At 47.7% G+C, this 15,576-nt stretch overlaps 2 protein-coding genes across 2 annotated transcripts in view; one reads left to right on the top strand and one right to left on the bottom strand.

The window, feature by feature from the left end:
* The first annotated feature begins 1,283 nt into the window (after positions 1 to 1,283).
* On the top strand, positions 1,284 to 4,636 carry LOC134460587 (uncharacterized). The gene is made up of 4 exons (XM_063212963.1): positions 1,284 to 1,600; positions 2,669 to 3,320; positions 4,152 to 4,265; positions 4,478 to 4,636. The coding sequence occupies exons 1-4, from the start codon at positions 1,452 to 1,454 to the stop codon at positions 4,634 to 4,636; spliced, it is 1,074 nt and encodes a 357-aa protein (XP_063069033.1). The 5' UTR covers positions 1,284 to 1,451.
* Positions 4,637 to 7,781: 3,145 nt separating this feature from the next.
* Positions 7,782 to 15,576, bottom strand: part of itgb5 (integrin, beta 5) — a 66,329-nt gene continuing 58,534 nt past the window's right edge. Inside the window, exons 14-16 of the mRNA XM_063214159.1 lie at positions 11,689 to 11,808; positions 8,985 to 9,151; positions 7,782 to 7,965 (exon numbers count right to left, since the gene is read on the bottom strand). Coding sequence (XP_063070229.1) covers positions 7,867 to 7,965; positions 8,985 to 9,151; positions 11,689 to 11,808 — 386 coding nt within the window. The 3' untranslated portion in view covers positions 7,782 to 7,866. The remainder of the gene's footprint in view (positions 7,966 to 8,984; positions 9,152 to 11,688; positions 11,809 to 15,576) is intronic.

The raw sequence follows: 15,576 nt of genomic DNA, 5'->3' as shown, positions 1-15,576 counted from the left end.
TGCGATGTGTGTTTTCCTCCTGACATAAGCGCTGGTGCATGACACCCTAACTGCACACGTCTGGGCTGGTGAGTGGTGACTGCATTGGGAAGGGATGGAGATGGATGGGGCGTTGGGGGGGAAACACCGTATTGGGGGAAGAAAATGAGGAGAGATGGGGAAGGGACGGCAAAAGGATCCCGGTCGGACTTGAACCCGAGTCGCTGGCATAGCAGCCCAGTATCCAGCACCACAGTTGGGGCGTGGATTGTTTTAGGTAAGGACGGAGCTGTGGGGTGGAGTGGGTGGTAATGGGGATGTGGGTTGAGGTGTGTTAGTGAGAGAAGGCAGATGGGGTAGCGGGATGTGGGTTGGGGTGTGTTGGTGTGGATGTTGGGCAGTGATGTGTGTGTGTGTGTGTGTGTGTGTGTGTGTGTGTGTGTGTGTGGGGGGGGGGGGTATGTGAGTAGTGTGCGGGGATTGAGGCTGTTGGGTAGGGATGGGCGGTGGGTATGATGATGGGCGGTTGGGGTGGTTCCGCGTGGGTGCTAGGCAGGGATGTAGTTGGGAGGGGGAGGGGGGATGGTGATGAGGGTCAGGGTGTATTAGTGAGGACGTTGGGCAGAGATGGCAGTGCAGGGGTGGGGGTGGGTATGATGATGTGGAGGGTGTAGCGGTTTGATGCTGATGTGATGTGACACTGGACATCATTACGACACACGTGGGTGGTTGAAGTTTAGCAGGCTGGAAGTTATGACCAGACCAGAGCGCAGCAGGCAAATGACTGGGCTGAGAGAGTTGTTTGATGGCCTTGGTCTATTCCCCTCTCAACCCCACACCAATCCACACCCCTCCCCTTCAGAAGGGCCTCAGAAATCTGGCAGTAATCAAGATTCCCTAATCATGACACACAGTGCAGAGCCATACAAGGAAACATACTGTATACACAGCAGAGGCATACGTTCACAATATACAAAAATATCTACTCCCATATTTCTTGACCTTGTTTTCACCCTATAGTCCAAAATTAGTCTCAGATAATGTCAACTGACCCCACATTTCAGGAAAATATGCAGAAAAAACCCCAAACGGTTTCATAAACAGTTTTCATAACCTTGCATGCTTATGTAGCCTATGCATGCTGTGCAGCGTGTCAAGAGCAGGACGGTATTTTTTAATCTGAAATACATAGAGAAGACAACAAACATACACATTAGGCACATTTTGTAGCCTACTGTACATTGGGGAACTTGCTGTTTCTGTGCCACTTTACAGCAGGTCAACATGAGTGGGCCTTATCCGTGTTATTACCTCAAAATGAAAATACGTTTGCTATTATGACGTAACGTTCGGTTACCGTGGTACGAACAGAACCGTCTATAAAAAGGCAGACAGTCAACATTCCAGCATCATTTAGTGAAGCACGATCTGAGTGAAAAATTATCCCAGTGAGATAGTGCAAGTTTCATGTGATGGACCGTATACCGCCCGACCTTATGGGCTCCCTGACCCCGGCGGTGCTGCAGGATGTGCTGCGGGTCTTAACGGAGATGAATGAGGAAGACCAGGAGGTGCAAGAGGCCTGGAACCGCACTACGCTGAATTTCCATGAGGAAATCAGGTGCGTGCCGTGCGCAACTGCATGCGTGCGTGTATAAGCGAGCAATAGATGTGAATAGAATAGGATAGCCAGCCTATGTGTATGTGTGTAAATAAGCGAATAGAATGTAAAGGAATAGAATATGATAACATTTGATTGGAATAGAGAAGAATAGAATCCGGTGAATATCGCAGGCCAACGTGAGTAGAGTAGGCCAGAGCATGGTAACCATTCTCTGAGTAGGCTATCCAGGGTTTCCCAAACTGGGGTGCGAGCACAAAGGGGTGCGCGAGCTGAATTAAGCAATGGCGGATATAGTTCCCATTCCAACGATTCCTCGAATGACTCTGCATAAGGTGCAATGATTTGTGCAGTGAATCCATTCATTCAGCACACAAAAACATTCGTTTAGGGGGTGCGAGAACCACATTGCTACAAGGGGGTGCGCAGGGGCAAACGTTTGAACCTGTTGAACAACGGTAAGTTGAACCACGGGGTAAGATGAGCCATCCCTCCCCTTTTTAACATAGAAAATGGTAAATAAATCGGCTGATGGTGACCATTAATTAATTCCATGGAACCGGTCAGACGTCTAGTGTGCAACTAGGTTAGACGCGCATAGAATCTTCGTTTGGAATGCCGATGGTATCTGGGACAACGCTGTTGAAACCATGCACATCATCTACAGAAAATTAAGTGATCACAACATCGGCATTCCAAACGAAGATTCTAGACGCGTCTAAGTAAGACCAAATAGGCTATTTAAAAAATCCTACCTACACCTGAAAAAGTAGGCTACGGCAGATGTGGGATAACGTGGGATAACGGCCTTCGAAGTCGACAGCTGCACACGTCGCCAGAGTTCGGAGTAGACCCTACAGTAGGCCTACAGATAAAAAAGAGTACAGCGTTCTAGTGTAGATCAGAGTGTGTAGGCGTGTATGTGTCTACCACAGTGACCTGACTGTTTCCAATGAAGATGAGACCAAATGGCAGGTGTGTAATAGGCTAATATAGATACAGATATGCTACTAGAGTACAGTAGAGTATTAGTAGATCAGAGAGTGTGTGTGTGTGTGTGTCCCGCAGTAATCTGGCTGCCTCCAATGAGGCTGATGAGGCCAAGTGGCAGATCGACAGGGCCTCACTGCTGGCTGCTGCGGAGGCCGCCCGGCAAGAGGAGCGCCGGAGGCTCCAGGCCTCCCTCCTGCAGCTGGCCCAGGAGGCCCAGGAGGTCTGCCACCAGGCCACCCTACTGCGAATGGCCCCCATCCAGGGGAGGCACGCCATCGCCCAGGCAGACCACACCACCACCCAGGCAGACCACACCGCCACCCAGCCAGAGCACGCCATCACCCAGCCAGAGCACTCCACCCAGCCAGAGCACGCCATCACCCAGCCAGAGCACGCCATCACCCAGCCAGAGCACGCCATCACCCAGACAGAGCACTCCTCCACCCAGCCAGAGCAAGCTATCACCCAGCCAGAGCACGCCATCACCCAGCCGGAGGACGCCATCACCCAGCCAGAGGACTCTGCCATGGGGCTGCCAGGAAGCTCCACCATGGGCCCCGATCTGGAGCAGCTCCAGGACCAGGAGAAAGGAGAAGGGATGGGCCTGGTGCTGGAGAGAGTCAAGGCCTGGAGCGGCACCCTGGTGGTGGACGGCGACGCCACCAGCGCCGCCCACAAGCAGCAGCTCATGGCTGACCTGAGGGAGCAGGCAGACAGGTGGATGGAGGTAAGGAAAGACAGTGCATACAGTATACTCACATCCTTTTGAAACGGAGGGCTCTGCTAAGGGAGGGATAGTGATAGGGCTAATTTTATACTGTAGGTGGTGGTGACATGGACATATCGCACCATGGACCACACAAGCCCCTATTGAAATGGAAGGAGATGCTAAGGGAGGAATAGTGGTTACAGCGTATACTACCTGTATAGGCGGCAACATGGATAGCACTGTGAGCCCCTATTGAAATGGAGGGTGCTGCTAAAGGAGGGATAGTGTTAGGGCTGATATTATAGAGAACAAGAAAGACCCCCTCTCAATGGAATCGTGAGGTTCAAAAACATGTGGGTGTTTAGCGAAGATGTCAGAGCCTTTCTCGTTGGTGTATTAGGGGTTTCTCCCCTGAGAAAATGTGAAAAAAGGTAATTAAAAGTGCAATTTTATATTATATAGACAAAAAATGTTAGACCAAAAGTGTCTTTTTTTTTTTGTAGCGTTAAGGGTCTGGCTTCCGGGCCCGCTTGGTTCTTGGACCCCTGGGTCTTGGCCTGGTAGGCGGCGATAGATAAGCTTACATAGCACAGTGGACCACACAAGCCCCTATTGAAATTGAAGGTGATACTAGGGGAGGAGGGGATGGCGAATTTGGCTCACAGGTATCAAGGGTAGAAATAGGCTACTGTTGGACCTTGGAACCACACAATGTGCTATATAAATATGTGCTATATGAATATGTGCTATATAAATGCTCAGCGCTGCTGTCTAACAGCAGAAAGCCTTCAACATAGAGGAAGGAACAGGCAATCATGAGTTGTGTGTGTGTGTGTGTGCACTCCTCAGGCTCCTATGGCAGCAGGAGATAGCAACACCCCCCAGGTGTTCCTCACATGGGGCCTTCGAGAGCAGTGGAGGAAGGTGCAGGGAAACAGGCCCGTCCTGAATGACCATCTACAGGTACAGAACTAGCTGCGCACACACACAGCTGATCTTGCAAAACATTACACTTCCACCTGGGCACTGATAGGCCCATAATAATATAACATTTAACATCTCACATTTAATAATTACTAACAGTGCTTTTGCTACTACTACTATATTACTACTTATAGCAGTAGTAATAGTAGAATACCTACTATATTTACCTTTCTTTCACAAAATTATTTTAGGCTTTCCTGCACAAAGACGCCATAGAGAAGCAAGTGAGGAAACATGCTCAGAAAGAGAGGGAGCTCGATGCTCAATTTGAGATAGCAGCCTGGAGGACAAGTTCCTCAAGAAAGAGGAGAAGCTGCAAGCTGCCGCAGAGAAGCAGAGGGAGAGACTAGAACAGCAGCTGAGGAAGGAGGCAGAGAAGAGGATGAGGGCAGCCGCCAAGGCGCAGAAGAAGAGAGAAGAGAAGGAAAAAAAAGAGGCAGAAAAAGCAGCCAGAAAGAGGACGAGAGAGGAAAAGAGGGAGGCAGAGAGGCAGATGAGGAGAGAGAGGCGTGAGAGAGGAGGGCGTTCGAGCTGCAGCCTCATGTCTTGCTTCTGGAGATCGGCAACAGGCGACTGAACACTCTCTATATCTGTGTGCCTGTCCTCTCTCCTCTGTCCATTGCCCTTCCTCTTCTGTTCCCCATGTCTCTTTGTCTTCCCTCCTTCTGTCCCTATGTGCCTGTCCTCTGCCCTCCACCCCCCCCTCTTGTCCTCTCCCTTTTCTCCTCTCTCTCCCCTCTTGTCTCTGCCCCCTGTTTCCACGTGTCTGTCTGTCCTCCCCATGTTTTCCACACCAATAAACCCCTAAATAAACCCCACACCTTGTGATCCGTGTGATGCATTTGGGTACACACACCCATTACTGTAAAAACCTTAGAACATTTATTAATACTCATTTCAAGCAGCATGTTGGTGAATTTGCATCAATGAATTAACAATGGGATTTTAATATAAACCATGGGAGCCATCTCGTTTCATATTATGTTGCAAATTACGTAACAAACACCCTCTGGATGGCAGACAATGACGACAGACAAGGAGAAAAGATGTTACCCTGCACTTTTCCATTTATTGGGTAAACTGTAATATTGTGCTGTGTATAACTCTGTGCTTAGTGTTAATCCATTCATGATGAAAGGATGTCTGTACACGGACAATGATGACCTTTGACCTGGGAATATGAACACTTCAAAAGTGTGGCAGTGCTTCATGCCTGGCACCAAAGAGACCAGTAAACACGAGGGGTGTAACTCAATCTAGTCCCTCACCATCCTTTCCTGCTGCTTGTGGCCTTGTGATGCAAGGCTCGACGTCATCAATGATCAAAGTTATATATTCGATATCTGACAAGAGCACAAATGCAAAGGTCATTATGCCTTTTGCAATCGGGATGTTGAATGGGGGAAAGCCACCCCGCCAAAAAAGTTGCTCTGACTGCGTTGACGGCGGGGAAACTTAATTGCCTGTATTGCTTTCTCCACAGAGGCAGAGTGTCACAAGAGGCAAAAGGCCCCAAGCAGCTAGCCTGATTATCATCGACTTTCAAATCTCTTTGAGATTTGGTCTGACCAAGGGCATAACAATTAACGTTTCCCAAACGGCATGGTTGACCCGCCTCCCTAGGTTTGCTACTGGTTGACTGTTTTCTGACAAAGTGGGTGGACGTCCCAATTTTTCTGGAGATCAGAAACGATATTTACATTGCTCTTGGCCTGACTAGAAGCAATGCTGAACTAGGAGGGTGTGGCCTGGCTAACAAGCAGCAGGAAATGATGCGAGGAAGTAGTTTGACTTCCACCTGAGGTCTCTATATGATGTCAACCATCTGGGTGACGAGGAATGAAAGGGGCCAGTCATCACTTACACACACATACACACACATGCATGCACACAGTCAATTCACAAGCCTATTGTTTCTACACCCTCCCAAGCTTACACATGTATCCACACATTACAGACAGAAACATACACATACTACTCCTCAATATTCAAAGCTTTTAAGACGTTGAAAAACATTTCTGAGGTTTCTGCTGCCTGTCCTGGAGCAGGCTGGAGCCTGGATGTGCCAGTGATGATCATAGCAGGCCAGATGTGTTTGGCCAGTCCCATCTGAAGGGAGAAGGGAGAGAGGAGGTGGGATAGCTCTCTCTCCCTCTCCTCCTCTGGCAACGTGCGATGGAGCACATGTGTTAGTTGAACAGCCTGTCCACAACAATTGCTTCACCTATTGGTAGTCTTACTTTGGGAAGGTTGGGAGGAAGAAGGGGAGGGAGGAAGGGAGGCTTAGCATCTGGAACGTGTAAACATGTTTCTACAGAAAGCATGCATACACAAACCAAGCAACAAGCCATGTCAAAACGCACACGCAAACACACTGGCATGCACACAGACACACGCAGGTGCGCGCACAGACACAGACACGCACACACAAGCCACACAGTTGATCAACTACTGTAACTCTACATCCATCAGAAAGCACATCTTCTGTCACACACAACCCAAAGTCAAGCTCTTATGAATGAAGAATTGAGTGGCACCCAAGTTAAGTGAACCCAAGTCACGACCCCCACCCCCCTTTGTCGACTACATCTATGGTCAAATCTAATTCAACACAAAGGAGGGTAGTGGCAGCACTTAGACTCCACAATCGTAGTACCAATAAAAACATGATACAGTGAATGAATGAATGAATGATATTCTTATGAGTGGTTATTGCTTTATGAGCAGTACAAACATCATCTAATGTGCAAAAACCACAGAGTCAAGAGGATCTATTGCTCATTGTTACATTAGTACCAAGTATGTCAAGAGTGATGACTGCAAAGTAGTATTGTCTGAGTCTACTTGAAGCAGTCCAGTCGGCGGATGTCGGTCTGCTGTGGTGGCAGGGTTATCTTCTACTGTGACAAGATTAAGGATGCATCCCGTGAAAGGCACAGCTTTAAAAAAATATATACATACGAACTAGGAAAAAAAAATCAATGCCTCATTAGGGCTGTACAGCTCAATGTACAGTGCATCAATTACGGCAGACATTGTGTGTGTGTGTATGTATGCACGAAAAATTTGGCAAATGTCACTCGTTCAAAAGTTCCACACTGAAGATCCTTTCTTCTTCTATTTTTTTTTTTTTTTACTGCAGGTTCTCTCTGGATGTGCAGATGGTTCTTTATAGTTCTTTTACAAAAACAGAGCAGCTGCAAATTCATTCAGACGTTCAGTGAATAATGACGTTCCTTGTGAAGGGCATGGATGACTATTCACGACACCATTTCTCTTACTCCACTGCTGCAAAATCACTTGAGCTGCTATCAGTTCGTCAGTCAGTCCCATAATGACACCACTAAATAAAAAGTTATGCATTGAAAATAGGCGCCAGGAGAAAAAAAAAAAAAAAAACAACAGGTGTTTCTGGAATCGCAGTCACAAATGTGGTTGAATGAGGATGGGTTCCATCACTCAAGTCCTTCTCCAGTCTCTTTCTTTTTCCTCCAAAAAATTAACCCCCACCCCATCCCCATTTTCTTGGACCGGTCCTGCCGTGCCCCTGTCCACCCCCCCCCTCTGGTCTGGGGGGGCTTCAGTGGACTCCCCCGTTGAAGGAAGACTTGCTCTGCATCTGGAAGACGGTCTCCACTGCGTGCGTGGAAATGGGCTGTTTATACAGGGGGTTGGATGCCTAGAGAGAGAGAGAGAGAGAGAGAGAGAGAGAGAGAGAGAGAGAGAGAGAGAGAGAGAGATATATGGAGAGAACAGAAGGCGGGGGTGAGAGAGAGAGAATAAATTAATGAAGAATTGTGTCAAAAGGTTCCAGTAAACTAAACAAAAATATTATGGCATTGCTATGGTCCAGGGGGAAAACAACTAAAAACACAGAGGACTTGAATTTGATGTGGCAACTCATGACCAATAACAAAGTGCTCTCTTTCTCTCTGCAGCAAGACAATTTCTGCTTCCAATTAACAGATTACACTTTAGCCCAGATCTTCATTTCTCACTTGGAAAAAAGCTCCGCTTTGAAAATGTATTCAGGTCATACAACGTTTCGACCCAACAGGGTCTTCATCAGGCATGTCTGATGAAGACCATGTTGGGTCGAAACGTATGACCTGAATCCATTTTCAAAGCAGAGCTACAGTGTGCTACTTCTACTCTTTCCACTATCAGATGCACCTTTGTCCTGCACCTGGCCTCAGAGAGGTGGGATGTGCATACTCTTATGACTGATCTGAGAACCAACATTGTATGAAGCTGTAATTAAAGATACAGATTGCTGTAATTGCGGTCCAGCTTAGCAGGGAACAGTAGTAGACAGACTGTATTTAATTTAACCCCAGAGAAAACACAGCACCATGTATACCATATACAAATATCAGGCAAATGGCGACAATCACAAGAGGCATCTCTTCCTTCCCCTGCTTATAAGATTCTGAAGCATTATGCATAAGGCATTCTTATGAATGCAATTGTTTGCGAACCAACATCACATTCAGCTTTGCAATTGCAACTGAAACTGCTGTCATTTCTTTCTCTCGCATGCATGCACAACTTCACTCTTGAATTTCCATCCGAACTGAGCCTTGGAATGGGCGCTCTGGAAGTTCTCACTCACTCACTCGCTCGCTCACTCACTCACTCACTCACTCACTCACTCACTCACTCACTCACTCGCTCGCTCACAAAATACACCGTACTCACCATCTCGTAGCGAGCTCGGGAGCGTGCGTTCTGGAACCGTGCAAACTCTCTCCGGTCGTGGACGGTGATGACGAGTTTCCAGATGGCAAGCAGCACAATGCCCACCAGCAGGATGCTGCCCACCACCGCCAGCAGCACCGTCATGGCATCCGGCGCAGCGCCACACTCTGGTCAAACAAGAGCACAACACATTATAGCAGTGAGTAGGGGTAGCATGAATGAAAAGGACAACATGTTGGAAGATGGACATGTCATTGCAGGTCACAAAGTTTCAGAGGGGGTTGGTGCAATTTAAGTAATATTATTAATAAATAAATAATTATTATATAATTAATAAATAAATAATTATATATATATATATACAAAAATATATTACATTTGATTTAATATATTTTTTTACATTTATATAATAATAGTTATATATAATAACAAAAATAACCACAACCGCCAGCAGCACCCTCAGGGCATCCTTGTGAAACAATACGATAAACACACATTTGAGTGAGCTAGACAAGTCATTGCGGGCCGCAAAGTGGACAAGCTCAAGGCAATATTATGAGACTTTTGTGTGTCAGGGCATCCTGTGCCGCGCCACACTGATGGATAATGACAGATGACTGATACCAGATGGATTTAAAACAAAGAGGACAGTCGTAAGAGGGGTTTTGAGGGACTGATGCAAACAATAGACGTCTGATTGCAGTACGTAGCGACCATCAACATCCCAGAACCATCAGAACAGCACAGCATTCAGGGATGTTTGACATGCTAGAGTGTCGGAGTGAGTGACATGTGTGGCTGCATGTCTGTGCCACTCCAACATGTGTTTTTAACACATGTCTGACTGAGGAGCATACACCATATGCAGTCACCTGTGACCTCTGTCAGGCCACACAAGTGGACATGCGTAACTAGCAGGGCATTAGTGCACAGTCAAACACATGTGTGCAGACACGCAGACAGTCAGATGTGTGACTAGTGGAAACAGACTTGCGTCATCATAGGTCATACAAGGCATTAAGGAACAACCACATGTGAGACACATAGAAACTTGCCTCACATAAACACCCAATACCCATCCCCACCCCCAAGATATCGTGGAGCACACATACAGATACACATGAACCCACTAGCTACACTCAGACTGCAGAGGGAAGAAAAACACTCCAGCCTTCCAATTGGATCCTCACAACATTCCGTCAGCATGGAACTGAAACACGTCAAGGGCTGCATGAGTGAGTGCTTCTTCAGTACCCATATTCATACCAACAGCCCTATTAGTATGCAGTCAAGGCTCCAAATTAACTTTATTCATCACTAGCCAAAATAGCTAATAGATGTTGATCTTACTAGCCAAACACGCACTCACTAAAGGGTCAAAGTGGCTAGTATGTTGGTCTTTTCTAAATATTTTTTGGGCTTTTTTGCTTTTATTTGATAGGACAGTGAAGGTGTAATGACAGGAAGTGAGTGGGGAGAGCCAAACTGAAATTTTCACCAGCATTTGGCCAGTTAGTTGGCTGGTGTTAATTTACTGTAGAGCCATTTCTACGGTATATTACATGCTCTACACACATACACAGTAACACACGTACATACATGAAGCTGCGATCAACAGGACTAATTCAGCAGCCCTTGCCCTTTGCACTTCACATGTTTGGGTTCTGTGCTGACAGGATGTTTCTAGAGTTCTAAGTGGAATGCCTGAGTGAGTTGAGTGTCTCCATAGTGCCTCTGCTTGACTCCATTTCCCCTTCCACCCCAGCATGGCTCCTGGCTTAGCCTCAAACACAACACCAGCAGCAGCAGCAGCAGCTAAGCAGCAGGACCCTGACTGCTTTGTGGAGTGCAGTATGTGAAGACGTGTGGTACAGGGTGCGATTTGGAAAAAAAAAAAAAAAAAAAAAAAAGAGAGGGTGGGGAGATTTTATTTTAACATTTCAAGCAACGTGAGTAGAGTTGGAGTAGAGCAATATTTGCCATGAGTCCTTAACTAAAATTGAGTTGAAAAGTAGATAATCAAAACAACAAGGGGATAAATACCATATCTTTGCTTTACATTACACATCACAGACTGATTTTCTAGTGATTTAGATACAGGGTATTGGTTACAGTCCCTGGGGAATTTGTGGGGCTTTGCATTTCAGCCATGGATGGGGGTGTATCGTGTATCTGGTACGGGATTCAAACCTGCAATATTACAACCACAAGACCATCTCTCACATACAGATCGGCCCTGGGCGCAGGGTAGTCACAGGTAACAAGTTAGGGAGTAAGGACTGTAGCCTGAGGGATGCCGGTTTGGTGCCAGGCATGGCCAGGTGGTGGAGGAGTGAATAGCCATCACCTTCCCCCATCCTTCTCCACGACTGAGGTGCCCTGAGCATACTACACAGTCCTGCCAAATCGCTCCCCTGGGTGAGAGCTGGGCTGCCCCCTTGCACGGGTGAAGTGTAAATTGCAATTCAGGTGTGTGCAATGTGTGCCGGGGAGTGCTGCATCACAATGGCAATTGGACTTTTTTAGCGGGTCTTTTCACTTTCAGGTGTGCCCATTTCTTTTGGAAAAAATATTGATAAAAACCATGATCAACTGCCCAAACAACATCTTGTAGGATCATTGCCCAGAAACACTGTTCAGAAATTCCCTGTGCGTCACCATGCCATTATCTGTACATTGCGTAAGCATCACCACCACCACCCACCTGGCTCCTGTAGTGCGGTGAGCACCGACTGGCCGTTGGCGTGCTCCGAGTAGGTGAACTTCATCACACAGTCGTTCTCCGTCTTAAACAGGCACAGCACGGCGTTGGGGTCGTCCGTCTCTGCAAGAGGGGAGGGAGGGTTAAATGTCAACAGAGTAAGCGGCTAGCCAGAGAAAGCACAAGCAGAGGTCACTTGGTGTTAAGACATTAAAGCTCATTAAGGTTTCAATATTACAGGCTGAGTGAGGACTAGGGAGAAGAGGGAAGTTTAGCATGAAGGAGAGCAAGAGATTGAAAGGAGAGGAAAAAGAGGGACAGGAAGTCAGTAGGAGGGAGGGAAGGAGAGAGAGAGAGGCGGGGATATGAGAGAAAGACAGAGCAAAAGAGAGGGAGTGAGATTATGAGAAATCACATAGCATCCTTATTCAAGAAAACAAAAACAAAGCCTAGGCCCAGAAGACATTTTTCCTCCTCCACCACCATCACCACCACCACCACAGCCGCTGAGTCGTTTTTAGCTAAAGTCACAGTTGGAGAGTTGGAGGGATGAGCACTCTGTTCTGCATTCCACACCGAGGACATTGACTGTCCAATCACGGCCCTCGCTGGAACACTCTAATTCCTTTTGACGTTTGGCAATATCCTCAAGATGCAGAACTTTTCCAAACTGAGCCCCTTCCAAATTCCCTCCACCCTCAATCCAGCCCCCCCACCCCTCCAAGCTATCCCACCCCACCTCACCAACCCCCCACACTTGTGTCCTCCCACCCCTCCTGTCTCTCATTCCCACTTCCCCGCTAGTCCAGCCCCTGGCTTTGGCGCGGTGTGAAGAGGTTCCAGGAATGTACATGTGGAGTCCATTAAGAAAGTCAGATGTCTGAAATAGCTAAGCAGAGGGGACCACGCTGAAATGGCTAGACTGGCAGCATGCAGAGGACAGAGAGGGAGAGAGAGAGAGAGAGAGAGAGAAAAATAAATCAAGGATGAGGGAAGAAAGGAGGAAGAAGAGAGAAAGAAATGGACAGTGTTAGACAGAGGGAGAAAGAGAGAGAGAGAGAGAAAGGGACCGGGAGAAGCAGATAGACAGTGAAAGAGTGTGAATCAGACAGAGAAAGAAACAGACATAGGAAGACTACAGGACTACAGGACAACAAACTGGACTGGGCTGCCAATTCAGATGCTCTTTACAAGAAAGGGCAGAGCAGGCTCTACTTCCTACGGAAGCTCAGATCATTCAATGTCTGCAACAGGCTCCTGCTGATGTTCTATCAGTCTGTCATGGCAAGTGTCCTCACCTACGCTATTGCCTGTTGGGGAGGTAGCGTTAGGAAGAGGGACGCTGGACGCCTTGACAGGCTGGTGAGGAAAGCTAGGTCTGTGGTGGGTATGGAACTGGAGGATCTCACAACCACAGCCGAAAAAAGGACACTTAGCAGATTGGACTCAATACTTGAAAATGACAGACACCCCCTGCACCCGTTTCTGGCCAACCAGAGGAGCCTGTTCAGCTACAGACTCCGGGCCTTCCCCTGCCGGACAGACAGACAAGTCTTTTGTCCCCAGGGCCATCCAGCTCTTCAACACCACACAGAAAGAGACAATTAAAGAGATTGTCATTGGTGACTGGACTGCATAAACTAGCCCCCCACACTGGAACACTAAAACTGCAGCCACTACACCCCCCCCCCCCTTCCAGATTCTTTCTCTACTGAACAGTTACACTTCATCCCACCCCCACCCCCTACCCCCTACCCCCCACCCCCCGGAGCAAGCGCCTGCACTACCTTGGACACTTTAAGGGTTGCCCAATACAGGACAATAACCCACTACACCCCACCTCAGCTACCTCACCCCCTGGAATAGCTGCCGTGAACTACTCAGCTTTTGCATGGACAATAATTAGAACTTCTTTGGCTCTTGTATGTGTACTTAACATGGTTATTTTGTTTTTCTGTGAGTGTGAATGTATGCAACATGACACCCTACCAGGACCTTGTGTCTGTGCAGGGATGAGTGTGTGTGTGTGTGTGTGGGTGTGGGAGGGGGGTTGTGGGTGGGTTTGTGTGTGTGTGTGTGTGTGTGGGTGGGACAATGTGTGTGTGAAGTGTGTGTGTGTGAGAGAGAGAACATGTGTGTATGTGAGATGATGTGTGGCGGTAGTACTCAAGATATATTTTTCCTGTAATGTTCAATTATGTGTATAATGTCTTGTGTATGTTTTGTATTTGTGTATTTATGTAAGCTGACAGACACCTTAATTTCCTTCGGGATTAATAAAAGTACTCTACTCTACTCTACTCTACTCTACAGAGAGAGAGAGAGAGAGAGAGAGAGAGAGAGAGAGAGAGAGAGAGAGAGACAGAGAGAGAGAGAGAGAGAGAGAGAGAGAGAGAAAGACAGAGACCCAGAAAACAAGTGAAAGACCGAGAGCGAAGGAGAAAAGAGAATGACAGCCGGCGACACAGCACATTGAAAACTCTCCCGAACTCATTAACTGCGCTGACCCTGGTCTAATGCTCACGCAAGTGGGCCATCATTCCACACCAGCACAACAATAAGTTATTAGCACATTCCTAGACGGGAATAAAATGTTCCCCCCGCTGTATGCATGGCAGGAACACATTAAGGGCCAAAGGGATGAGTGAGAGACACCCCCCCTCCCCTTCTCCACCCCAATTTATTGACCGCAACGTCCCCAGAAATGAAGAAAGGAAGGCCTCCAGGGTCCGGTCCCTCTGGTTCCCCTTGCATCAACAAATCTCCTGGTCTCGCTGGGACGTCTTTTGAGGGACAAGGAGGAAACAGTCGACCCCTCATCAAACACTGAGTGACACCCCCCACAACCCCAACTCCCCACCATCCCTCATCCCTGAGGAAATGAAGAGCACAGCTTGAGCTACATGAAGCTGACTGAGCCGGTACCACAGTATGCCGATTCATAGTGAAACCTAAGTCTCTCTCTGTGTGTGTGTGTGTGTGTGTGTGTGTGTGTGTGTGTGTGTGTGTGTGTGTAGGCATGCATATCTGTGTGTGTATGACTGTGTGTACAAGTGTGTGTGTCCGTGTGTGTTTGTGCGTGCATGTGCGTGTGCGTGTGCGTCCATGTGTGTTTGTGCGCGCGTGCTTGTCATACACAGCCTGGGGAGTAGTTAGGGAGCTTCCGTGCTTATAAATAACGATGAGGCACGGCACCCAAGCCAAATGATGGGTGTCAAGAGGAGGGCAACAGGTCTCATTACAAGCTGTACTGCAGGAGAACAGCAGGCTGTGTCGGTATGCAGACAACACACAAACACAGACACCCAGACCGGCAATCAGCAGAAAATATTATAAACACAGTTGCTGACGCTTAGCAGAGGGGAGGAGAAGGGGAGAGGTGAGGAGAGATAAGGAGAGGGGAGGAGAAGGGGAGAGGAGAGTACAAAAAAAGAAGAAAAGAAAGGACACGAGACGATGAGTTACCGTATGAAGGAAGAGACATTAAGAGAAGAGACAAGAAGAGAGGGAAACAGATGAGAAGAGAAGAGGAGAATAAATGGGAAGAGAAAAGAACAAGTGCTAAGAGACGAGATAAAGGAGAGGAGAGGAGAGGAGACCAGACATGAAGAGTAGAGATGCAAGGAGAAGAGAAGAGATGCAAAGAGAAGAGAAGAGATGCAAAGTCAAGAGAAGAGAAGAGAGAAGAGACGAGACGAAAGGGATAGGGACTGAGGAGGGGAGGGCTGCTATCCACAGGCACAGGAAGAGACACTCTGTCCCTGCCAAGGCACACACAAGCCCTGACCCCGAGACAGGTGTTTTGGCACATCAGATAGCCATCGCAAAAACAACCTCAAAAGAGCCAAGCAGATGTCAGCGTCAGCCTCAACAGATCTAGATAACAGACAC

This window comes from Engraulis encrasicolus, chromosome 13 (genome assembly GCF_034702125.1).
Source record: "Engraulis encrasicolus isolate BLACKSEA-1 chromosome 13, IST_EnEncr_1.0, whole genome shotgun sequence".
Taxonomy (NCBI): domain Eukaryota; kingdom Metazoa; phylum Chordata; class Actinopteri; order Clupeiformes; family Engraulidae; genus Engraulis; species Engraulis encrasicolus.
This window is presented reverse-complemented; position numbering and strand designations above follow the sequence as displayed.

Bases quoted from the DNA above. Each gene is read 5' to 3' on its own strand.
- LOC134460587 (XM_063212963.1), top strand. From the start codon at position 1,452: ATGGACCGTATACCGCCCGACCTTATGGGCTCCCTGACCCCGGCGGTG. The intron at 1,601-2,668 runs GTGCGTGCCGTG...TGTGTCCCGCAG, and splicing joins AATTTCCATGAGGAAATCAG to TAATCTGGCTGCCTCCAATG. The intron at 3,321-4,151 runs GTAAGGAAAGAC...TGCACTCCTCAG, and splicing joins AGGCAGACAGGTGGATGGAG to GCTCCTATGGCAGCAGGAGA.